Raw genomic sequence first — 26197 nt, 5'->3', positions numbered from 1 at the left:
TTGGATAGTGACTTACTTTTTTATTTTATTCTTTTTCCTTTTTTATATTCTCTTGACCTATGTGGCTCTGATTTTTGGAGATATATAATTATATTCAGGACTTTATTACTTCCTGTTTGGTGGTCATGAGTAACATAAATGAAGTTTGTTTTCATTCATTCGTTTTTAACATTTATTTCAGGTACTCGGTATTCAGTGGTTGAGTTTTACAGCCTAGTGGAGAGAGAGATAATCAAACTAGTAGTTACAGGACAGCGTCATAAGTGCTGCACATCCTAAAAAAACAAAAACAAAAAACCCCAAACCTGTTGCCATCGAGTCGATTCTGACTCATAGCAACACTATAGGATAGAGTAGAACTGCCCCATTGGGTTTGCAAGGAGCAGCTGGTGGATTCAAAGTGCTGACCTTTTGGTTAGCAGCTGAGCTCTTAACCACTGTGCCCTCCAGGGCTCTGCACATTCTATAGGTACCTCAAAATATATATATGTGCAAAACTAAACTCTTTATTCACCCTCCTCCTGGCCTTAACTTGTTTGTCTAGTGTCGCCTGTTTCAGCTTTTGGCGTTATCATCTCCATGGTCATCCAGGCTAGAAACCTGAGAGTCTGTTGATTCTTCCTTCTGCTGTACTCCCCCATATCTAATCCATTTTTAGATTCTTTTGATTTTTGCTTCCTAAATATTTCTGGACTCCATCCTCTCCCTTCTATCTATATTACCACTCTATTTACTTAGGTCCGTATCATTTCTTTTCTGGGTTTCTGCAATAGTTTCCTGATTATTCTACGTTTTACGAATATAACCCCCTCAATCGGACCTGCATGTAGCCATAGAGTGATTTATTTAAAGTGTAAAACTGACATTGTCTCTCCACTGCTTACAAACCCTTCAGTGGTCCTCCAATACCTGCAGGATAAGGTCATAAATTTCTAAACATGGTTTATGTCCCATCCCAGTCTGGCTTTCTAGCCTTGTCTCTTACCACTTTCTGCTCCGTATTTGACGCTTCAGCATCATCAAACTGCTTATTATTCCCCACATACACCAGGCGTTTAATTACTAGCCTCTGTACCCTAGCTCATATTGTCATCTGTTGCTTGGAATGTCTTTCTTACTTCAGGTAATTGTACGACATTCTTCAAATTCTAGCCCAGATGTCATCCTCCTTAGAAAGCTTGCCTTGATCTATTTCAGGTAATGTGTTCCTTTCACTAGGCTATCACAGCAGTATCTGTGTTTCTCTTACAGTACTTACTTCATTTCCTCAGTGTATAGATAGATAAATAAATAACCTTGAGGCCTAGAGTAACTAAGTAACATCTGAAAATAAAAATTCTCTTTACTCGGAGTATCCACCCAGTGCTGTACTAAATATTTGAGTTCACATTTTAAATGGCTTGAAACTATTTACTTTTTCCCCTTACTAGGTATACCTCCCCACACTTTTATTCATTCTATCCATTTTCCCCAGAATTTTGCTTTTCTTCTTCCACAGTTGAAATTCTATACTCATCTTGTGAGTCTTGTTTAAAATGACACTTCCTCCATTAAGTCTTTCTTCATGTCTCACCGCCCCCATCCCATCATGTGTGTGCTTTGCCACTGGTAAAAGCCTGATGCTTTTTACCTTCTTTCAGCATGCATCATAATCCAATATTAAACATACGCCTGTACTTATCTCCCCTAGTCCCTCAAACACAGCAGCATTCACGGAGCACCCACTCTGTTCCAGGGATATGTGCCAGGGATGCTTTAGACACAGTGTTCCTGACCTCAAGGAGCTGCTGGGCTGGTGTAATGAGTTCCACTCAGTCATCTTAAATGTTGCCTTTTAATTATTTATTTTCTTCAGAAACCTGTTAGAGTGTATCCCTGACTGGGCCTGTGAAGCAAAGAAGATAGAAATATTAGATGTCAGTTATAATCTCCTCACAGAGGTTTCCATGAGGTATGTGTGTGTGTGTATATGTAAGTGTATATATTATATATGTATGTTACGTTTAGTGATTTCTGTAGATTTGGGTTGCCTTTCAAAGGTACTTTGATTTATTTGTTCAGTGAATATGGAGTACCTGCTGAGTATGAGGCAATGTGAGTGCTGTAAGGAACACAGTAATGGTTAATGCATGGTCTTATCCCTCAAGAAATTTCATAAGAGGGTAGGAGAGGTGACAAGTTTGCAGATTACTGTCATAAAAGATAACCAGAGTTGCTGGGATAGGTTGGTGATATGATAGTAATAATGAATAACTTTTACTGGGTGAAATGGTATAAGCTGGGCACTGTTGTAAGAATTTCACCTGTATTATCTTATTTAATCCTTAAACAACCTTATGATATAGATGCTGTTATCCCCATCTTACAGATGAGGAAACTAAGGCTCAGTGTGGCAAATGCTCGAGGTCCCATACAACTAGGAAGTGATGGGAACTGTCATTTGAATGTAATCATTTTTACTTTAGAGCCATCAGTCTTAGTCACTACACTGTATATTTTAGAAATTCAGAAGAACTTTGACTAATGCTTCATGGAGGAGATGGTGTTTAAGTTGACCTTTACTGGATGAATGGGATTTCTGTAAGTGAAGGTGAAAAGAGAGTGGCATTCAGGGAAAAAATGATATATTTAAAAGCACTGAGGTAGACAACGTGGTTAGCGCCTAAAAGAGTCTTTTAAAATTAAACTAGAGGTTTTGTAGCATGCTAGGTATAAACATAGCCTTTGGAATCTAGCCTTCCTTTTAAAATCCTGCCTGTACCATTTACTACATTAAGTGTGAAGTCTTTGGCAAATCAAGGTCAGATAACTTCCAGAACTTCATTGTTAAATTGCCTAGCACATTTTAAGCACTTGATAAATAGTTGTTTTTGTTATAATAAGTTTCATTATTAATGTATTATATTAATCAGTTATATTAATATTGGTAAGTAATTACACTGGGCTTTTGATGTTCTCTTTCTAGACCAAAAATTTCTAAATTGATTTATTTGAAAAATTGCTTTTTTAGTTTAGATCTGTCCTGTGCTGTTTGCTTTCATCAATTTACCTTTTCTCAAAATGACCATAATGCCTTCCTCATGGACAGCGAGTAAACATGGTTGAAGCTGCTTTCTTGGCTCAGGCATTTGTCCAGGATTATACTGTCTTGAAGACTATGTTTCTATTACTTCACTGGTTTTAGTTAAAAAGCCTAGAGCAGACTCAGAAGGAAGCATTCAGTAAATTTTTTACTTTGTTCTTTGTACTGTTCCCCCTTAGAATTCTGAGTAGCTTGAGTCTTAGAAAACTGATGGTGGGACACAACCATGTGCAAAGCCTTCCTGTGCTAATGGAGCACATCCCCCTTGAAGTACTGGACATTCAGCATAACTTACTCTCCAGGTTGCCAGATACCCTCTTCTCCAAGGCCTTAAAGTAAGTATTGCAGAACTTTTTTTTCAGGGTAGCAGAATAGTTGACAAGGCAAATTGCATTGACCTGTCATTGGAGTGCCCTTTGGAACTGTATTTACAGAGTGTTTATCTGATCGTGCAGTTATGGGTAGAGACTAATTTGCAATTCGTAGAAAGAAGAATAGGATACTGTTTCTTCAAAGCAAAGTTGAAAGAACCATCAAATACTTAAAGTTTTTGTGTTGTAAACAATTTCAAACAGGTTGGGAAGGTTCAGGCTTTCATCTCAGAAAATGAGTACAGTTAAAGCCTCTAAAGAAAGTTAACAGCATTCTGGTACAGCTTCTTGGAGCAATTTTCAGCTTTTGTGTTGGGGAGAAGAGGACACACCACTGGAGTTAATTTTGTTTTTGCTTCTTGATTTACCAAGCTTTCACTGAGTTACATTCTGTATTACATATGTTTTTTTTTACTACTTTCTTTGAAAACTGCATTTAAAAGTAACATCTTTCCAAAAGGTGTTTATTTTCTCATTGTAAAGTGACCAATAGGTGGCATATCTTCCCATTCTGAGATCCATAATCCGATTTACTTAATGTGTATGTCACCTTTAAATGAAATAACAGTTTTTAATTATAGTCTTCTGCAATGTAGAGAAGGCAATATTGTTCTCAGTTTGGAAATGGGGAAAACAAACATCAGCAGCAGTAATTTAACATGCACAGAATGCATTCAGCCAGCAGGTGTTCTCTGCTGAACGGCGTGTGCATCTCTTAATATGTAATACACTTGGTTTGATTTTCCTAAAAATAAAATCTTTGGGAATTTGAAAAACTGCTTGAAGGAAATTTTCTTTTGGGGAAGTTTATATGGAGTCTTGATGCAGTAACATTTTTTAACTAACAAATGTTTGTTAGCAGTGCATAACACTGTATTTGTCCAAATGGAAGTCTGAATAAAATAAGTTTACAACTTTAGAATTTGTAGTAAGAAGTTACTTAGCAGCTGTAGCAAACTGTTAATGATATTTATTTGAGTTACTGCACAGTGCACTTTTGGGGTATACAAAGATACAAGCTGGCACACAGTATCCTTATAAACTTAAAAGCTAGTTAGGGGTGTAGAGCTCATAACATGAAGAAGAATTAAAAATAAACGAGTTTATTAATATTAGCTGCCTTTTATTGAGCATGTCCTGTATATACCAGGCACTGTATTAGGCAAATTTTAAAATCATATTGTGTTTTCATCTGTCAGATTTAGAAAGATTAAAATGAATTTTGGTACTTAGTGTTTACAAAGGTGTGAACAAACTGGCATTCTTACCTACTTCTTATGAAAGTAGAATTTGGCAATATACATAAAAATTTCAAATATATGTGTATCCTTTGACCACACAAATCCTACTTTTGGGAATGTAGTCTAGCTAAAAACACAAAAGTGCCCATTACAAGGTCTGTAATAGCAAACAACTAGAAACAGCCTACATGTCCATTATTAGGGAATTATATGGCTAAAAAATTATGTTGTTGTTAAAATCAGGCAAGAGTTTTTCTAAAGAGTGACTTCATAGTTGAGATATATGTGTACATCATAGTCCACAACATCCTTTCAGTAGACACATAGACAAGAGATGAAGCTAAGTTACGATCTGGCCACTACAGAAGTCTGGGGAAACCACCAGCCAAGCCTGTATTTGTTTCCACTCTGCTTGGCTTGCATGAATTGAGTAAAAGGAACTTTGCGTTGGGTAGCATCAATTAGAGAAAACTATGTAGAGAAAATGACTTCTCTCACAAGTTTGGGAGCATGGAATGACAGTGTGTCATACTGAGATGGTATGATGGTTTCTACATAAGGAGGCAATGATTATTTGTGTGTGTTCTGTCAGTCTCAGGTACCTGAATGCATCTGCAAATAGCCTGGAGTCTTTACCATCTGCTTGTACTGGGGAGGAGAGTCTGAGTATGCTGCAGTTGCTTTACCTGACCAGCAATCTCCTGACAGATCAGTGTATACCTATGCTGGTGGGGCACCCACACCTGCGAATCTTGCATCTTGCAAACAATCAACTACAGACCTTTCCCGCAAGGTAAGTACCTCTGCAAACTTTGATCATTTCAGACACATAACGTTAATTCTACGTTTGTCAGACTGAGGTAGAGCTATGTCTCTGCATGCTCTTGCTTTATGTTGAGTGACTTACTAATGCTGTGATTTCACTAGTGGAATGGGAAAATCTCATCTTAATAGTTTGTACTCAATTTTCGAGTATTGGTATCCAGAGAAATTATGGTTAAAATGTGTTTAATCTTTAGTTCTAATTACTTAATAATGGTCTGACACTGCTCAACTTAGAAAAGTACAGGCTTTATGAAATAGATTCTGAAAACAATTTTTTTTCCTTTTTTTTTTTTGTCAGCACTGTTTTATAAAATACTGTTGAGTCCATTAAGCTATTGATAATATATATATTGAATGCCTACTGTATGTGAGGTGCTATGTTAATACTAGGAGGGAACAGCAATAATTAAGTTACAGTCTCTGTACTTAAGGAACTTACACTCAAACTGGGGAAATAGACAAGTATATAGACAACTGCAATGCGGTATGATAAATGCTGAGTGTTAAAGATATCACACGTTGTACGGCACTGTTCATTGAAACACTATTCACAATAGCCAAAATGAGGGAACAGCCTTAATGCCTACCAACAGATAAATGGATAAACAAAATGTGGTACATACATGCAATGAAATATTACTCAGCCATAAAGAGAAATAAAGCACCATACATGTTACAGCATAGATTAACCTTGAAAACATTATGCTGAGTGAAATAAACCAGTCACAAAAAAACAAATATTGTATGATCCTACTTATTTGAAGTATCTAGAATAGGCCAGTGTATAGAGACCAAAATTTATTAGTGGTTACCAGGGGCAAGTGGGAGGGGTGAAGAAAGGAGGACTCAATGCTTAGGGGACATTGAGCTTCAATTCAGGATGATGGAACAATTTTGGAATGGATGAGAGTGATGGCTGAACAACATGACGAACATAGTTTATGTCACTGAACTGTGTATATATGAAGAATGTTGAAATGTCAAATGTTTTGTTATATGTATATTTACCGTAGTAAAAAAAAAGAGACATAGTTATGCACACATACAAATATCAATTTCCTGGTTTTTATATTGATGGCACACAACAACAATATAGTTATGTAGGAGTCCCTGGGTGGTGCAGCTAATGTGCTGAGCTGCTGACTAAAAGGTTAGAGGTTTGAGTCCACTCAGAGGTGCCTTGAAAGAAAGAAAGGTCTGGCAGTCTGCTTCTGAAAAATTAGCCATAGCAAGCCCTCTGGAGCAGAGTTCTGTGACACACACAGGGCCACCATGAGTCAGAATCAACTCAACCACAACTGGTTATAGTTATGTAAGATGAAAAAAAAAACTAGGTGAAGGATACCCCTATTGCCTTTACGTCAATTCCAAACCCATAACAACACCATAGGAAAGAGTAGAACTGCTCTACAGGGTTTCTAAGGCTGTGATCTTTCTGGAAGCAGACTGCTACATCTTTTCTCCCATAGAGCGGCTGGTGGGTTTGAACCATGAGCTTTCGATTAGCAGCCGAGCTGAGTAATTAAATCCATGGTCAGGTTATCTCCTGAGTGGTGTTGTAAGTGCACAGGTACAGTCAAACTCTTCTGTTTCTTTTGGACTGTTTTCAGAACCTAGCATAGTTCTGGTCACTCAGCAAGACTGCGATGGGGGAACTGAATTTCTAGATTGCAGGAAGGAATGGTGTCAATGAAAAAGCATGAGATTTGGAATCAGAAGACCTGGGTTGGAATCATGGCTCTGTCATTTATTAGCTATATCATTTTAATCTCTCTGTGTCTTGAAAATGGAGATAAAATCTACTGAGGTTCGTATTAAAAGGGAAATATATTTGAAAGTGACTACCCAGAATCTGGCTCAATTAAAAAATGTTAAAAGATTATTCATGGAGTCAAAAGCCAGTATTAGAAACATAGCAATTACTAGAGTAAAGGAAGAAAAGATTGAAATGGTTATCCATAAGACAGGCTAAGACTAAAGAGAGAGGAGGTAGAACAGTAAAGAAGGATGAAAAATATTTCCACTAGGCAGGAACAAAAAAGTTAGAAGGATGGAAGCAACTCTAGCTCTGAAGGTTCTGGAGGGAGATTAGAATGGTAATACTATCCACAGGTATCTTCTAGGAGAGCTAACATTCGCTGAGTTAGTGCTAATTGTTAGATTTATCTTTTTGTTTGCCATAGGTACAATGTAGCAACAATGTAGTAGGACTTATCCTACAGATATACTCACACTTTAGTGCCATGAATAAAAGATATTTATTGTAGCATTTGTTGTAAAATCAGAAGATTAGAGACAACCTGAATATTATCACGCAATTTGGAATTGATTAAATAAATTATGAAACATCATTATGGTGAACTCTCTCCACACCCGTACTTCTCAAACAGGGTTCCTTGAAAAAATTAAGCTCTAATACCCTAAGATGTCCGTTGTATGTAATGAGTATATAATAGATTAAATGTGTTGTGCATTTCAAATGATACTAGCTAGGTACTGTCAGAATCACCTCAGTGGCAACTGGCTTGGCTAGGTACTGTCCTTGGAAGAATTGAGAGAAAAATCACTCAAATTATTCTTCATATGGCTTACATAATTCTCTCATGGAACCCAGGTTGAGAAAGGCTGATCCCGACATTTAAGATGATACTGTAGAAAAGTATTTAATGACATGGAAACACTGTTGTAAAATAACACTTGCTCGGCAGCTGCTCATTTTTGGTGCAGTATGGTATTTTGGTGATTCCTTTTCAGCAAACTCAATAAATTGGAGCAATTGGAAGAATTGAACCTAAGTGGCAACAAGCTAAAAACCATTCCCACGACTATAGCAAACTGCAAAAGGCTGCACACCCTTGTTGCACACTCCAACAACATCAGCATTTTCCCAGAAATACTGCAGTTGCCTCAGATCCAGGTACATTTGTGTGCTGGAATGATGTCCTTATGGGGGATATGGCAGGAGTGTGAATACGACTGTTCTCTTCTTATAAGGGAGAAGAAAGTGGCAGTTTGGGACCACAAGATCCTTAAATGACTACCGGGAAGAAACTAAGTTCCCCTTTGAGGAGATAGTTGGAGATTGAGTGTTCGGGAGTAAAGAATTAACTCTCTATGATGTATTTTGTTTCAATTTCTCCATTTTCCTTCTCAGTTTGTAGACCTAAGTTGCAATGACTTGACAGAAATCCTGATTCCAGAGGCTTTGCCTACTACATTACAAGACCTTGATCTGACTGGAAATACAAATCTGGTTCTAGAACACAAGACCCTGGACATATTTAGGTAGGAAAAATTCTGAAATTGAATTCACATGGGCTCTTAGTCCCACTTGCTGGGTGTGGGTCTTCTTAAGCATGGTGGAGATCTTGATTAATTAAAGAAATAGAGTGAATGAGGCATAGAGCCCCTGTCTCTCCTTTGGTTCAATTATGTGTGAATGTTCTATCCACTAGTCAGACCATTTATTTTAGGACTTGAGCCACATACTGAATACTTTTACATAGCAGCATAGATATTTTAGTTATCACATTATTTCTAAGAGACAATGCAAGTTCATTCATCATACCAAAACTTCATTATATCAAAAAACTTAGACAGTTGGCTGAAACTTAAAAATCTTGTTGTGCTTAGTTTCCATTGAAGTAAATGGCAGTAGTTGTAATGATATTTGGCCCCTATTTCTTCTGCCTACTCCTTTCCTTTCTCTCTCCTCCTCCTTGGCTAGTGGTTCAACACCACTTTCATTCAGTCTATCTGGAAATGAATCTTAGTTTAGTCTGTCAACAGATTATTTTATAAAACATATATTATTGTTGGGGTAGTTTTGTAAAATACAGACGAGTTGTTATGTTGTTGTTAAGTGCCATCAAGTCAGTTCCAACTCATAACGACCCTGTATATCCCCTTGTTCTGTCTGAACAGCTGCCTCTTGATCTATGTACAGGTTCTTCATAAGCACAATTAAGTGTTCTGGAATTAGCCAGTGAAAACCTTATGAATGCAGACGAGTACACGGTTTAACCTTCCTTTCCTCTACCTCCCACAGCCATATCACAACTCTGAAAATTGATCAGAAACCTTTGCCAACCACTGATTCTTCAGTCACATCAACTTTCTGGAGCCATGGACTGGCTGAGATGGCAGGACAGAGAAATAAGTGAGTATGTTTGTTATGGATACTGAGAAAGAAAAAAGGCAGCCCGTGACATCTAGGAGCCAGTCTTCTGCTCACAGCTAGGCCATGCAGTTCATTTGTTGGACATAAACAAATCAAAGAACATCAGCATCAGAGAAGATCCCTCTAAACCATGATAAAGTGAGACAAAAACCAGATCAATGTGCAGCCCATAAAATACCAAACACCCCTTCTCTTGGCTGAAGTGGATGACTGCTACTACTTTACCAATTATAGCTTTATCCTCCTCCCACTAATCTCTTCCCTATACATAAGATTTACTGAGATAACCAATCATAGAATGGTCTCCATTCTCTGACAGTACTCAATATAATACAATTTCCCATTTCCAAAATTACCCAACAAAAGCCCAAACCCTGTAATAGATTCTTCCCAGTACCCTCTTACGTATATGCTCCATGGTTCTTCTTGCTGCAATGAGTAATAAAGCCTGCTGTTCAACTACAGTGTGATCCTGGTAATCTTTGGCTGAAGAATATTGACAATGTTGTCGTCATTTGCTGCCATGTAGTCAACTCTGACTCAGCGACCCTATATGACAGAGTAGACCTGTGCTGTAGGTTTTTTAGGCTGTGATCTTTACAGGAACAGATTGCCAGGTCTTTTCTCCAACGGAGCTGCTGGTTGGGTTCAAAACGCTGACTTTTTGGTTAGCAGCTTTGGTTAGTGCCTAACCATTGTGCCACCAGGGCTCCTATATTGACAAGTCCGTAATCAGTACTAAAAGAGATGATGTCTACTTTCAGATGCTGCCTTATTATCTAGAGACTGTTTTCATGTATAGACTAGGATTTACTATTGTTCTTCTCCCCCCCTAGTTAATACTAAGTTTTTTAAAGAAGGCTCTCTGAAGAATAATCCTTTAACAATAACTTTCTTTAACGTTTACCTTTCTCATCTGTCTGTTATAGGCTATGTATATCTGCCCTAGCTGTGGATAACTTTGCAGAGGGGGTGGGAGCTGCATATGGCATGTTTGATGGGGACCGAAATGAGGAGCTCCCTCGCCTACTGCAGTGTACAATGGCAGATGTGCTTTTGGAAGAGGTACAGCAGTCAACAAATGACACAGTTTTCATGACTAACACCTTCTTGGTATCTCACAGGTAAGCAGGTGGGTTGAATAATCCCTAACTTATTCTACTTTGGGAAAGTAAATCTCTTTAAACCAAAAGGTTAGTGTCTAAATTATGGACATAGGACCAAAGAGAGATCTTGTGTCTTTTTTCATGATTGTTCTCTATCTGTAAGCACAGAACGTCAGGACTTTGGCTCCTTAAAGAGCTTGCAGAGCCATCTGTTTTCTCTGTCCATCCCAAAGGCCCTTGATGATCTGGAAAGCCCAGAAATTACAAACAAAGGGTGGTGTGTGTGTACGTTTTTGTACATTTGGGGGAAGGCAAGTCCTAAGCTTTCATAAGATCCCAGGGCAGTGACCTAGGAGAATTTAATAAACACTCATCAGATTCATGTGTTTTGAATACTTCTTATTGAGAGTTTACCCAGCTAATTTCATTAAAGTATGAAGTACGTAAGGCCAAAAGCCCTATATAACCAAATTATCGAAAAAGTCTTTGAAGCTAATGGAGCATCTTGCACATCAGTTGGGCTGTGTAAAGGATACCCACAACTGAGAATTTATACGGTTGGATAATAAAGGTTGAAACAGAACAACTTGGAACTTGAAGTGGTTTTCACTGTCATTATAACATTAAGGAACCTGGACAGTTATGATGACTTTGGGAAAGGAGTCTTTTTTTCAGTAGTAGAATTGAGCTAAGCACTTGGTGTAAAGTAAATGGTTTGGGAAAGAGAATTCAGTTAAGCACTTCTCAAGAGTCACACACTGTACCAAGCATCTTTTCCATAAAAATCCACTGCTATCGAGTTGATTCTGACTCATAGCAACCCTATAGGACAGAGTAGAACTGCCTCATAGAGTTTCTAAGGAGCACCTGGTGGATTCGAACTGCCGACCTTTTGGTGAGCAGCCGTAGCTCTTAACCACTATGCCACCATGGTTTCCAGTTTTTCATACTGTATCTTTAATTTTCGAAACAAGTCTAGAAGGTGGGTATTTTATTACAGAAATCAAATAATTTGCCTAAAGGTCTAAAACCAGTAAATAGCAGAGCTGGGATTTGAAACCAGATCCTCTGATAGCATCTACTCTATGTGTACTAAGTGCTGGGGAATGGACGCTGTATAAATACAAGGAGAATTATGGTCTTCCCTCAAGGAGCTTACAACCTAAGTGTGGTTCTCAAAGTACTGTCTCAGGACCAGAGGCCTTAGCACCTCCTGGAAACATGTTAGAAGTGCAGATTATTGGGCCAGCCCCTTAACTACTTAATCAGAAACTCTGGGTGTGGGACTGAGCAATCTGTGTTTTAATGAGCTGTACAGATGATTCTGATGTGTTAAATATTGAGAACCACTAAATGAGGTAATTATAGTCTATGATCAGATACAAGCAGAAGCAATAGAGAAAGATGCGCCTTCATTGTCCCTCCCTGATCCCCACCCTTTTTGAAAACTTATTTATGCGGTCAGCTAAGAATGGAAGGCAAAATTCTCTTCACCAGCCATCACCCACAGCAAGAGACTGCCTTCAGGTGGTAAGGATAAGGATGGTTCATAATCAAATGGCAGAAAAACTAGGAAACCTCTTAACTCCATCTTTCTGGAGGACCACCATAGATGTTTTTTTCTAGACTGATATTTAAAGCACATCCCACTTTCTTCTAGCTACTATGTCTTCATTTTCTTTTCTTTCTAAACAGAAAATTAGGAATGGCTGGCCAGAAGCTGGGCTCCTCTGCTCTCCTGTGTTACGTCCGACCTGACACTGCTGATCCAACAAGTAGTTTTAGCTTGACTGTGGCCAACGTTGGTACCTGCCAAGCAGTCCTGTGCCGAAGTGGGAAACCAGTGTCCCTCTCTAAAGTCTTCAGCCTAGAACAGGACCCAGAGGAGGCACAAAGAGTTAAGGACCAAAAAGCCATCATAACAGAGGTGCATCTTGTTCTCTACCAGTCACTTGTACCCCCCAAATATAGTGAATGTTGTCTTGCATAGAGGCAGTGAAGGTCCGGTTTCTTCCTTGACTCAGTTTAGAGTTAGCTGCTGTACCAGAGCCCTCGTGACACGGTGGTTAAGAGCTTAGCTGCTAACCAAAAGGTTGGCAGTTGAAATCCACCACATGCTCCTTGGAAACCCTATGGGGCAGCTCTACTCTGTCCTTTAGGGTCTCTATGAATCAGAATCGACTTAACAGCAACGGGGTTTTTTTTTTTTTTTTTTTTGGTAGCTGCTGTACCATCATACCTCTCTGAGTGGTAGCAAGAAAAAAACTTGACATTTCCAGTGGTGCCTTGTAAATTGTCTCTAATTCAGAGAAATGTTGAGTTCAGATGGTTTTAGCAGTAGCACTGGAAGAAAATATTAAGGATCAGTTGTTAGTTGCTGTCAAGTCGATTTCAACACGGTGATCCCATGTGTCAGAGTAGAACTGCTCCGTAGAGTTTTCAAGGCTGTGACCTTTCAGAAGCAGATTGTCAGGGCTGTCTTCTGAGCCGTCTCTGGGTGGGTTTGACCTGCCAGCTGTTCTGCTAGTATTCAAGTGCTTAACTGTTTGTGTCACCAAGGAACTCCCGGGAATCAGTTAATGACTAGCATATAGATATGGCAAAATTATTTAGAAATGAACAACAAAATCCTAGTTTGTAATTTTTTAAATGCGTAAGTAGCGTATAAAATGAATGTAAACATCCCCTTAGTTAATTTCCAGCTCATCTGGTTTGTTATTAGAAACAGAAGAGAAGAGAGTTTTATAGTTTGACATCCCACTATCAAATGCAGTGTCAAAATATTTTTTCTGCTTATACTGTGTATGGCTTAGTATGCACTGGTATTTGGTTTTTATAATGAAACATTGGTGTCTCAATATTTCATACCTTTCTTCCTTTTTAAGAACTCAGCATAACATTTTTGCTTTCAAAGAGATGTTAGCAATTACATGTGAACACTTCACTTCAAAGCAGAATTCTGTAAAAGGAGTACCCGTTGTGTTGTGAAGTGCTGTCAAATCAGCTTCAACTCATAGTGATCCTATCTGTGTTCAACAGAACGAAATACTGCCAGGTCTTGTGCCATCCTCTCAATCATTATGTTTGAGCCCATTGTTGCAGCCACTGTATCAGTCCATCTCGTTAAGGGTCTTCCTCTTTTTCACTGACCCTCTACTTTACCAAGCATGACATCCTTCACCAGGGACTGGACCTTCCTGATAACATGTCCAAAGTACGTGAGACGAAGCTTCGCCACCTTTGCTTCTAAGGAGCATCCTGGCTGTACTTCTTCCAAGACAGATTTGTTTGTTCTTCTGGCAGCCCATGGTATAATCAGTATTCATCACCAACAGCATAATTCAAAGGCGTCAATTTTTCTCTGGCCTTCCTTATTCACTGTCCAGCTTTTACATGCATATAAAGTGATTGAGAATACCATGGCTTGGATCAGGTACTCCTTAATCCTTCAAATAGCATCTTTGCTTATTAACAATTGAAGAGGTCTTCTGCAGCAGATTTGCCCAATGCGGTATGTTGTTTGATTTCTTTTTTTTTTTAATCAATTTTTATTGCGCTTTAAGTGAAAGTTTACAAATCAAGTCAGTTTCTCATACAAAAATTTACACACCCCTTGCTGTATACTCCTAATTGCTCTCCCCTCTTTTTTTGTTTTTTTCAATGAGACAGCACATTCTTTCCCTCCACTCTCCCTGCTCATATCCATTCGGGCAGCTTCTGGCTCCCTCTGCCCTCTCATCTCCCCTCCAGACAAGAGATGCCAACACAGTCTCGTGTGTCTACTTGATCCAAGAAGCTTGTTCTTCACCAGTAACATTTTCCATCCCATATTCCATTCCAGTCCAATCCCTGTCTGAAGAGTTGGCCCCGGAAATGGTTCCTGTATTGGGCAAACAGAAGGTCTGGGGACCATGACCTCTGGGGTCCTTCTAGTCCCAGTCTGATCATTAAGTCTGGTCTTTTTACGAGAATTTGGGGTCTGCATCCCACTACTCTCCTGCTTCCTCAGGGTTTCTCTATTGTGTTGCCTGTCAGGGCTGTCATCGGTTGTGGCCGGGCACCATCTAGTTCTTCTGGTCTCAGGCTGATGTAGTCTCTGGTAATATGGTCCTTTCTGTCTCAAAGGCTCATAGTCACCTTGTGTCTTTGGTATTCTTCATTCTTCCTTGCTCCAGGTGGGTTGAGACCAATTGATACATCTTAGATGACCGCTTGCGCTAGTGTTTAAGACCCCAGATGCCGCTCTCGAAAGTGGGATGCAGAATGTTTTGTTAATAGATTTTATTTTGCCAATTGCCTTAGATGTCCCCTGAAGCCATGGTCCCCAAACCCCAGCCCCAGCTTCGCTGGCCTTCAGAGCATTCGGTTTATTCTGGAAACTTCTTTGCTATTGGTTTAGTCCAGTTTTGTTGACCTCTCCTGTATTGTGTGTTGTCTTTCCCTTCACCTAAAATAAAACTTATCTACCATCTAATCAGTGAAAACCCCTCTCCCTCCCTCCCTCTTTCCCCCTCTCATAACCATCAAAGGATATTTTCTTCTCTGTTTAAACTATTTGTCCAGTTCTTATAATAGTGATCTTATACAATGTTTGTCCTTTTGCAACTGACTAATTTCACTCAGCATACTGTCTTCCAGATTTCTCCATGTTATGAAATGTTTCATGGATTCATCGTTCTTTATCGATGCGTAGTATTCCATTGTGTGAATATGCCATAATTTATCCATTGATCCGTTGATGGGCACCTTGGTTGCTTCCATCTTTTTGCTGTTGTAAACAGCACTGCAGTGAACATGTGTATGCATATATCTGTTTGTGTAAAGGCTCTTATTTCTCTAGGATATATTCCGAGACGTGGGATTGCTGGATTGCATGGTAGTTCTATTTCTAGCTTTTTAAGGAAGTGCCAAATTGATTTCCAAAATGGTTGTACAATTTTACATTCCCACCAGCAGTGTCTAAGTGTTCCAGTCTCTCCACAACCTTTCCAGCATTTATTACTTTGTGTTCTTTGATTAGTGCCAGCCTTGTTGGAGAGATGGAATCTCAGTGTAGTTTTGATTCGTATTTCTGTAATGGCTAATGATTGGGAGTATTTCCTCATGTATTTGTTAGCAGCCTGAATGTCTTCTTTAGTGAAGTGCCTGTTCATATCCTTTGCCCATTTTTTAATTGGGTTATTTGTCTTTTTGTAGTTGAGTTTTTGCACTATCGTATAGATTTTAGAAATCAGGAGCCAATCGGAAATGTCATAGCTAAAAACTTTTTCCCAGTCTGTAGGTAGTCTTTTTACTCTTTTGGTGAAGTCTTTGGATGAGCATAGGTGTTTGATTTTTAGGAGCTCACTGTTATCTGGTTTCTCATCTGCATTGTTAGCAATGTTTTGTATACTGTTACGCCATGTGTGAGGACTCCTAGCATTGTCACTATTTTTTTATTCCAAGGTCTTTATCATTTTAGATTTTATGTTTAGGTCTTTGATCCATTTTGAGTTCGTTTAAGTGCATGGTGTGAGGTATGGGTCTTGTTTCATATTTTTGCAGATGGATATCCAGTTATGCCAGCACCGTTTGTTAAAAAGACTGTCTTTTCCCCAATTAACTGTCTTTGGGCCTCTGTCAAATATCAGCTGCTTATATGTGGATGGATTTATGTCTGGATTCTCAATTCTGTTCCGTTTGTCTATGTATCTGTTGTTGTACCAGTAGCAGGCTGTTTTGACTACTATGGCAGTATAATAGGTTCTAAAATCAGGTGGAGTGAGGCCTCTCGATTTATTCTTCTTTTTCAGTAACGTTTTATTTATCCAAGGTCTCTTGCCCTTCCATATGAAGTTAGTCATTTATTTCTCCATCTTGTTAAAAACTGTCGTTGGAATTTGGATCAGAATTGCATTGTATCTATAGATGGGTTTTGGTAGAATAGACATTTTTACAATGTTGAGTCTTCCTATCCATGAGCAAGGTATGTTTTTCCATTTATGTAGGCCTCTTTTGTCTCTTGCAGTAGTGTCTTATAGTTTTCTTCGTATAGGTCTTTTACATCTCTGGTAAGATTTATTTCTAAATATTTTATCTTCTTGGGGGCTACTGTAAATAGTATTGATTTGTTGATTTCCTCCCCGATGTTCTTTTTGTTGGTGTGGGGGATTCCAACTGATTTTTGTGTGCTTATCTTGTATCCTGATTCTCTGCTGAGCTCTTCTATTAGTTTCCAGTAGCTTCCTTGAGGATTCTTCAGGGCTTTCTGTGTATAAGATCATGTCATCTGCAAATAGAGATACTTTTACTTCTTCCTTGCCAATCTGGATGCCGTTTATTTTTCTATCTAGCCTAATTGCTCTGGCTAGGACCTCCAACACAATGTTGAGTAAGAGTGGTGATAAAGAGCATCCTTGTCTGCTTCCCGTTCTCACTGGGAATGCTTTTAGACTCTCTCTATTTAGGATGATGTTGGCTGTTGGCTTTGTATAAGTGCCTTTTATTAAGTTGAGGAATTTTCCTTCTATTCCTCTTTTGCTGAGAGTTTTTATCATGAATGGGTGTCGAGCTTTGTCAAATGCCTTTTCTGCATCAATTGATAAAATCATGTGATTCTTGTCTTTTGTTTTATTTATCTGATGGATTACATAAATTGTTTTCCTAATGTTGAACCATCCCTGCATACCTGGTATAAATCCCTCTTGGTCATGGTGAATTATTTTTTTGATGTGTTGTTGAGTTCTATTGGCTAGAATTTTGTTGAGGATTTTTACATCTAGGTTCATGAGGGTTATAGGTGTGTAATTTTCTTTTTTTGTGATGTCTTTATCTGGTTTTGGTATCAGGGATATGCTGGCTTCAATGACTGAGTTTGGGAATATTCCATCCTTTTCTGTCCTCTGAAATACCTTCAGTAGTGCTGGTGTTAACTCTTCTGAAAGTTTGGTAGAACTGTGTAATGAAGCCATCAGGGTCAAGGCTCTTTTTTGTTGGGAGTTTTTGATTCCCCTTTCAATCTCTTCTTTGGTTATGGGTCTATTTAGTTGTTCTACCTCTGATTGTGTTAGTTTAGGTAGGTAGTGTGTTTCTAGGAATTCATCCATTTCTTCTAGGTTTTCAAATTTGTTAGAGTACAGTTTTTCATAGTAATACGATATGATTCCTTTAATTTCAGTTGGGTCTGTGTGATACCACCCGTATCATTTCTTCTTCGGGCTATTTGCTTCCTATCCTGTTTTTCTTTTGTCAGCCTGGCCAGTGGTTTATCAATTTTTTAAATTTTTTCAGAGAGCCAGCTTTTGGTCTTCTAAATTCTTTCAGTTTTTTCCTGTTCTCTAATTCATTTAATTCTGCTCTTATTTTTATTATTTGCTTTCTTCTGGTGCCCGAGGGTTTCTTTTGTTGTTCTGTTTCTATTTGTTCAAGTTGTAGGGATAGTTCTTTGATTTTGGCCCTTTCTTCTTTTTGTATGTGTGCATTTATTGATATAAATTGACCTCTGAACAGTGCTTTTGCTGTGTCCCAAAGGTTCTGATAGGAAGTGTTTCATTCTCATTGGATTCTATGAATTTCTTTATTCCATCCTTAATGTCTTCTATAAACAAGTCTTTTTTGAGCGGGGTATTGTTCAGTTTCCAAGTGTTTGATTTCTTTTCCCTGCTTATTCTGTTGTTGATTTCTACTTTTATGGCCTTATGGTCAGAGAAGAAGCTTTGTAATATTTCTATGTTTTGGATTCTGCAAAGGCTTGCTTTATGACCTAATATGTGGTCTATTCTAGAGAATGTTCCATGTGCACTAGAAAAGAAAGTATACTTTGCAGCTGTTGGGTGGAGTATTCTGTATGTCTATGAGGTCAAGTTGGTTGATTGTGACATTTAGATCTTCCGCGTCTTTATTGAGCTTCTTGCTGGATGTCCTGTCCTTCACCAAATGTGGTGTGTTGATGTCTTCTACTATAACTGTGGAGCTATCGCACTTTTCGGTGCCGTTAGAGTTTGTTTTATGTATCTTGCAGCCCTGTCATTGGGTGTATAAATATTTAATATGGTTATATCTTCCTCGTAAATGGTCTCTTTAATCATTATATAGTGTCCTTCCTTATCCTTTGTGGTGGATTTAACTTTAAAGTCTATTTTGTCAGAAATTAATATTGCCACTCCTGCTCTTTTTTGATTGTTGTTTGCTTGATGTATTTTTTTCCATCCTTTGAGTTTTAGTTTGTTTGTGTCTGTAAGTCTAAGGTGTGTCTCTTGTAGGCAGCATATAGTTGGATCATGTTTTTTTTATCCATTCTGCAACTCTCTGTCTCTTTATTGGTGCATTTAGCCCATTGATATTCAGCATAATTATGGATAGTTATGAGTGTAGTGCCGTCATTTTGATGCCTTTTTTTGTGTGTTGTTGACAGTTTCATTTTTCCGCTTACTTTTTTGAGCTGAGTTTTTCTTTGTAAATTGTGTGTTCCTCTTTTTCATTGTAGTTGAATTTGTTTTTGCTGAGTCTTTGTATTTATCTTGGTTTTTATTTTGAAGCTGGGATTGTTAACCTTCTTTGTGGTTATCTCAATATTTACCCCTATTTTTCTAAGTATAAACCTAACTTGTACCTCCTCATAGCACCTTGATTTCCTCTCCATACAGAAGATCTATGCCTACTTTATTTAGTCCTTCTTTATTGATTATTGTCATCTTTTACATGATGACATCATTGATTTCCTGTTTTGAGCTTTTTTTTTTCAATCTCATTTTTGTAATTTCTCTGTCTGAGTTGACATCTGGATGCTGTGTTCTGCGTCCTAGTGTTGTGTAGATATCTGATATTATTGATTTTGTAACCAGAGATTTCCCTTTAGCATTTTTTGTAGTTTTGGTTTGGTTTTTCCAAATACCCTAAGCATGTATTTATCTGTAAATGACTTAATTTACCTTCATATTTGAGGGACAGTTTTGCTGGATATGTGATTCTTGGCTGGCAGTTTTTCTCCTTCAGTGCTCTCTATATATATGTCATACCATTGCCTTCTTGCCTGCATGGTTTCTGCCGAGTAGTCCAAACTTATTGTTATTGATTTTCCTTTGTAGGTGACTTTTCACTTATCCCTGGCTGCTCTTAAAATTTTCTCTTTGTCTTTGGTTTTGGCAAGTTTGATGATAATATGTCTTGGTGACTTTCTTTTGGGATCTATCTTGTATGGGGTTCAATGAACATCTTTCACAATGTCAGGGAAGTTTTCTGCCAGCAAATCTTCAACTATTGTCTCTGTATTTTCTGTTATCCTTCCCTGTTCTGGTATTCCAATCACTTGCAAGTTTTTCTTCTTGATAGAATCCCACATGATTCTTAGGGTTTCTTCTTCTTTTTTTAATTCTTTTATCTGATTTTTCTCAAATATATTGTTGCCAAGTGCCTTATCCTCCATCTCCTGAATTCTGCATTCCAGTTCCTCAATTCTGCTCCTCTAACTTCCTATTGAGTTGTCTAATTATGTAATTTTATTGTTAATCTTTTGAATTTCTGAATGCTGTCTATGGATTCTTGCAGCTTATTAAATATTTCATTATGTTCTTGAATAATCTTTTTAATTTCTTCAACTGCTTTATCTGTGTATTCCTTGGCTTTTTTCTGTATACTGCCTGATCTCATTCCTGACGTCTTAAAGCGTTCTGTATATTAATCTTTTGTATTCTGCATCTGGCAATTCCAAGAGTACATCTTTATCTGGGAGAGTCCTTGATTTTCTGTTTTGGGAGTTCGTTGAAGCAATCATGGTCTGCTTCTTTATGTCATTTGATATTGACTGCTGTCTCTGAGCCATCTATAAGTTATTGTAGTAAATTATTTTATGTTTGCTCACTGTGTCCTATCTTCTTGCTTTGTTTTGTTTCAGTGTACCCAAATAGGTACTAGAGTGCACTAACTTGATTATTGGAGCTTTTAAAGCACTAATGCCCTGTTACCAGATGGTTACAGCTGTTACCAGGTGTATGAGCCTATGAGTCCATTCACTATTCTTGTATAGATTCAGCTCAGGTGTCCTGATAGTCACTTACCTATTGTGTCATGTAGGCTCTCACCTACTATCTTTGAAGAGTAGTGGTAATGGTTGTATGCGCTGGTTTCTGGTAGTGGCTGGGGGTCACAGTCTGAGAAGGGCAGGGTGCTGACAGCCTTCCCCCAAGTGTCAGTGGGGAAGGACTGTTTCTGTTCTCCAGAGTGCTCTGGTGGGTGGGTTCTGTAGCTGTACCTTAGACACCCAATGCTTATACCTGTAAAGACTGGTAGGCACCACTATCCTCAGACCCCTTTCGTGGGCGGCTTGGTGGTGTGGATGGAGCCTCAGCCCTCAGGCCCCTGTTGTGGGTAGGTGAGGGCTCTGTTCAACAGGCAGAGCGGTATCAGGCCTCCAAAACCTGTCTCTTCACCACACTGCTGAAACAATTACAGTCAGACCTCTAACAGATTTGCCCTTGCATAATAATAGCCACCTGGTTCCATGAAGGGGTGAAAGCTAAAGCCTGTGGATTGCTTATGCCTGGATTGGAGCCGCTTCTGCTCTGAGCTTCCAGTTTAGGGGAGGTGGAAAAGTATTTTTCCCCCGTTTGTTAATTTTCTCCTTCTCCCAGTCCAGGAGAATGGGTCAGAGAGGACACAGCACGTTCTGTCTCAGGCCCAGGGATTCACCTGCTGATGATGCCAGTTGGGGAAGAGGGGGGAGGGATCAGATAGATAGGAGGAAGTCCTTTCAGAAGAAGGAGCTATTAGATTCATGCTATAAGTTAGACAAAATCACTTATTCTGTGTTGAGAGTGCTCTTTCATCTCAGATTCCAGAGGTGTGTGTAGCCTGTGTGCTCTGGCTGGGTCCCCACCGAGATTTCCCTGGGGGGTTTGGGCTACATCCTGCACTTGCCTTCTTTAGCTGAAGCATCTTTGTCCTAAACCCCACAGTAAGACTCGGGACCGTCATACCAGGGGATCGGGGTGCCTGCACTTCGTTTGCCTTTTTTCAATGAAGTAGCTGCTTCCTGAACTCCGCAGCCAGCCACGCTGTAGACACGCCACAGGGTCAGTGGTGCACCACTTTGCTTGCCTTATTTTGCTGAATCTGCCATGTCTTAGAAAGCTACCATTAGCCCTGCTGCATTCTTGCTAAAGAATGGCGCTAAGGAATCAGCTGAGGCACGGCGTGGGCTTGGCAGCTCGTCGCTGCTTCTGTACTGTCTCTCGCTCCCGTCACTCAGATCGATTCCTTAGTTCTGTGTTTGATGCTCAGGGTTTGTAGATTGTCATATACGTAATCGATTCACTTGTTTTTTTCAGGTCTTTGTTGCAAGAGGGTTCAGCTGAAGCTTCTGACTAGTTAGCCATCCTGCCCCTGCTCCTCATTTGTTTTCTTGACTGCTACTTCCATGGGTGTTGATCGTGGATCTCAGTAAAATGAAATCCTTGACAACTTCAATCTTTACTGTTTATATGATGTTGCTTATTGGTCCAGTTGTGAGGATTTTTGTTTTCTTTATGTTGAGGTACAGTCTGTAATGCAGGCCCTAGTCTTTGATCTTCATCAGTAAGTGCTTCAAGTCCTCTTCATTTTCAGCAAGCAAGGTTGTGTCATTTGCATATTGCAGATTATTAATGAGTCCTTCTCCAATCCTGATGCTGTGTTCTTCTTCATGTAGGCAGCTTCTCAGATTATTTTCTCAGCATATAGATTAAGTATGGTAAAAGGATAGAACGCTGATGCACACCTTTCCTCACTTTTAACCACACAGCATCCCCTTGTTTTGTTTGGAAGACTGTATCTTGGTGTCTGTACAGGTTCTTCATGAACACAACTAAGTGTTCTGGAATTACCATGCTTTGCAATATCATCCATAATTTGTTATGATTCACACAGTCAAATGCCTTTGCACTGTTAGTAACACACAGGTAAATATCTTTCTGGTATTCTCTGCTTTTAGTCAAGATCCATCTGACATCAGCAATGATATCCCTTGTTCCATGTCCTCTTCTGAATCCAGCTTGACTTTCTGGCATTTCCCTGTCGATGTACTGCTGCAACTGTTTTTGAATGATCTTCAGCAAAATTTTGCATGTGTGTGATATTAAAGATATTGTTTGGTAATTTCTGCATTCTGTTGGATTACCTTTCTTTGGAATGGGCACAAATATGGATCTCTTCCAGTTGGTTGGCCAGGTAACTGTTTTTCAAATGTCTCAGCATAAACGAGTGAGCACCTCTAGCTTCGCATCTGTTTGCTAAAACATCTCAATTGGTATTCTGTCAATTCCTGGAGCCTTGTTTTTTGCCAGTGTCTTCGGTTCATCTTGGACTTCTTCCTTCAAGTACCATCGGTTCTTGATCATTTGCTACCTCCTGAAATGGTTGAACGTCAGCCATTCTTTTTGGTACAGTGACTCTGTGTATTCCTTCCATCTTATTTTGATGCTTCCTGCGTCATTCGGTATTTTCCCCACAGAATCCTTCAGTATTGCAAGTCAGGGTTTGAATTTTTTCTATAGTTTTTTCAGCTTGAGAAATGCCAAGGGTATTCTTCCCTTTTGCTTTTCTAATTCCAGGTCTTTGCACATTTCGTTATAATACTTTGTCATCTCAAACTGCCTTTTGAAATCTTCTGTTTGGCTCTTTTTATTTCACCATTTCTTTCATTCTCTTTAGCTACTGTTCATTCAAAAGCAAGTTTCACAGTCTCTTCTGATGTCCATTTTGGTCGTTTCTTTCCTGTCTTTTTAATGACCTCTTGCTTTCTTCATGTATGATGTCCTTGATGTCATTCCATAACTTGTCTGGTCTTCAGTCATTAGTGTTCAGTGCATCAGATCTGTTCTTGAGAATAATCTTCTGCACCTTCAACTTGAATTTGCATGTGAGCAATTGGTGGTGTATTCCATAGTCAGCGCCTGGCCTTGCTCTGATATTGAGCTTCTCCATCAACTCTTTCCACAGATGTAGTCGATTTGATTCTTATGTATTCCATCTGGCAAGGTCCACGTGTATAGTTGTCATTCATGTTGTTGTAAAGAGGTATTTGCAATGAAGAAGTCATTGGTCTTGCAAAATTCTGTCATGCGATCTCCAGCATCATTTCTATCACCAAGGTCTTATTTTCCAACTACAGATCCTTCTTCTTTGTTTCCAATTTTTGCGTTCCAATCATCAGTAATTATCAATGCATCTTGATCGCGTGTTTGATTAATTTCAGACTGCAGAAGTTGGTAAAAATCTTCAACTTTTTTCACCTTTGGCCTTACTGGTTGGTGCATAGATTTTGAATAGTAGTCGTATTAACTGATCTTCCTTGTAGGCATATGGATACTATCCTGTCACTGACAGTGTTGTATTTCAGCATAGATCTTGAAAGGTTCTTTTTGATGATGAATGTGACGCTGTTCCTCTGCAATTTGTCATTCCTGGCATAGTAGACAATATGGTTGTCTGATTCAAAATGGCCAGTACCAGTCCATTTCAGCTCACTAATGCCTAGGATATTGATCTTTATGCGTTCCTTTTCATTTTTGATGATTTTCAATTTTTCTAGATTCATATTTCGCACATTCCACATTCCAATTATTAATGGATGTTTGCAGCTCATTTTGAGTTGTGCCAGGCAAAATTCTGCGTAAGGAGTACCCATCTTAGGTTCCATCTAAGGAAGCACAAAACCAAGAAGTAGCGTCATAATATGATTGATATATTAGAATTCTGGAAATATGAGGCATTAGTCTTAGGAAGTTCTTTCATTCAAAGCAAATGAAAGATAATTTTTTTGACTGTTCCTGTGTTTTACCACAGTTTAGATAATACTGTTTAGATTTTTCTTAGGGGGTCCTATACAAGTATGAAAACAGGTTTCGTTTTTAATGACTTAACAATTAAGCTCAGACAAAAGGAAGAAAACACTATCCTGATACAAATAGATAAATGAATTACATGTATCTTTGATGCTTTATTTTTATAAATGTTGTTTAAACCACATTTATTGTGTGCCTGTTATTTACCAAGCACTGTATTTTCGTTATGTTATTTAATTTTCACAGTAACCCCATGAGTTGTTGTTAGTTGCTGTTGAGTTGATTCTGACTGATGGTGACCTCACGTGTGTCAGAGTAGAACTGTGCTTGAGGCTCTCTTCCAAAGCACCTCTGAGTGGGTTTGAATGGCCAGTCTTTCAGCTAGTAGTCAAGCACTTAACCGTTTGTACCACTGAGGGACTCCAACCCCATGAGAGAAGTGTTTTTATTCCCCTTTTACAGATACAGACAGTGAAGTTTAGAGTTTGTGACAATTCCAGTATATGAGAGATCCAGATGTACTTATAAAAAAAAAAAAAATTTTTTTTTTTTTTTTAGCAGCTATGAAATAAATGTATTGCTGATTTTAGAGCTTTTGTTCATTTAATCTTACAAAGAAATCAATACAAAATATCTGGCAGGGGAACAGTCCCAGTCTGTAACCAGAGTCATTCCTTTTCCTCTTTAGATTTGCATGGGTTCTTATTTGATCTGCTATTCGTTCTTGGTACAGCCCTTATAAAAAAAATAGAGTGGGTAAATTATGCAGTACTGTAGTCCATATTTCTAAGGCCAAATAACCTTAAAAAACCTTTTGCTCTTGAGCTGATTCCAACTCGTAACAACCCTATAGGACAGAGTAGAACTGCCCGATAGAGTTTCCAAGGAGCAGCTGGTAGATTCAAACGGCCGACCTTTTGGTTAGCAGCTGAGCTCTTAACCACAGCACCAACAGGGCTGCAGATAACCTTAACCCAAACCACTGCCGTCGAGTCGATTCCAACTCATAGCGAGCCTATAGGACAGAATAGAACTGCCCCATAGAGTTTCCAAGGAGCACCTGGCGAATTCTAACTGCTGAGCTCTTGGTCAGCAGTCGTAGCTCTTAACTGCTATGCCACCAGGTTTCCCCAAATAACCTTAGAGATTATTTAATCTTTAGCTACAAAGACCCTCTTAACCATTTGATATTTTCTGAATTTTTTCAGTTGTAATTGTGAATTTCATGAGAAATCATTTTTCTGAGTCTTGGCCTCTCTGAGAATCTTAGGGATGGGGAGTTAATGGCAGTTGTGCTTAATGTTGTTCTGACAGATGTTTCTCTTTTTAAGAACATGCGTGGCCTGTGCTTCATGTCAGAGCAAATAACTTTGAGATGGCGGTGCCTCTTAGTCACTTAATTTTAATTGGTTCTAACTTTAGTCCTCTGAACCATTTGATGTAATAACCATATGATATTTGTTTTCACAAGTCCACTTAAAATTATACAGGTCCTAAGAAAAATCATGTAACGTGTCTTATTTTATTGTAGATTCCTAAGCATTGTGATATAGAAAGATATAAAGTTGCCTGTCATTGTTGCTTGTTTCTCAAAAC

At 38.7% G+C, this 26197-nt stretch overlaps 1 protein-coding gene across 1 annotated transcript in view; it reads left to right on the top strand.

The window, feature by feature from the left end:
• Nucleotides 1-26197, top strand: part of PHLPP2 (PH domain and leucine rich repeat protein phosphatase 2) — a 97297-nt gene that overhangs the window by 63471 nt on the left and 7629 nt on the right. The window contains exons 11-18 of the mRNA XM_064273808.1: nucleotides 1856-1951; nucleotides 3262-3417; nucleotides 5287-5487; nucleotides 8274-8436; nucleotides 8674-8804; nucleotides 9568-9678; nucleotides 10629-10823; nucleotides 12501-12732. Of these exons, the coding sequence (XP_064129878.1) occupies nucleotides 1856-1951; nucleotides 3262-3417; nucleotides 5287-5487; nucleotides 8274-8436; nucleotides 8674-8804; nucleotides 9568-9678; nucleotides 10629-10823; nucleotides 12501-12732 (1285 nt within the window). The remainder of the gene's footprint in view (nucleotides 1-1855; nucleotides 1952-3261; nucleotides 3418-5286; nucleotides 5488-8273; nucleotides 8437-8673; nucleotides 8805-9567; nucleotides 9679-10628; nucleotides 10824-12500; nucleotides 12733-26197) is intronic.

Source organism: Loxodonta africana, chromosome 21, assembly GCF_030014295.1.
Source record: "Loxodonta africana isolate mLoxAfr1 chromosome 21, mLoxAfr1.hap2, whole genome shotgun sequence".
Taxonomy (NCBI): domain Eukaryota; kingdom Metazoa; phylum Chordata; class Mammalia; order Proboscidea; family Elephantidae; genus Loxodonta; species Loxodonta africana.
The sequence above is the reverse complement of the archived record's forward strand: the minus strand, read 5'-3'. Positions and strand labels throughout refer to the sequence as shown.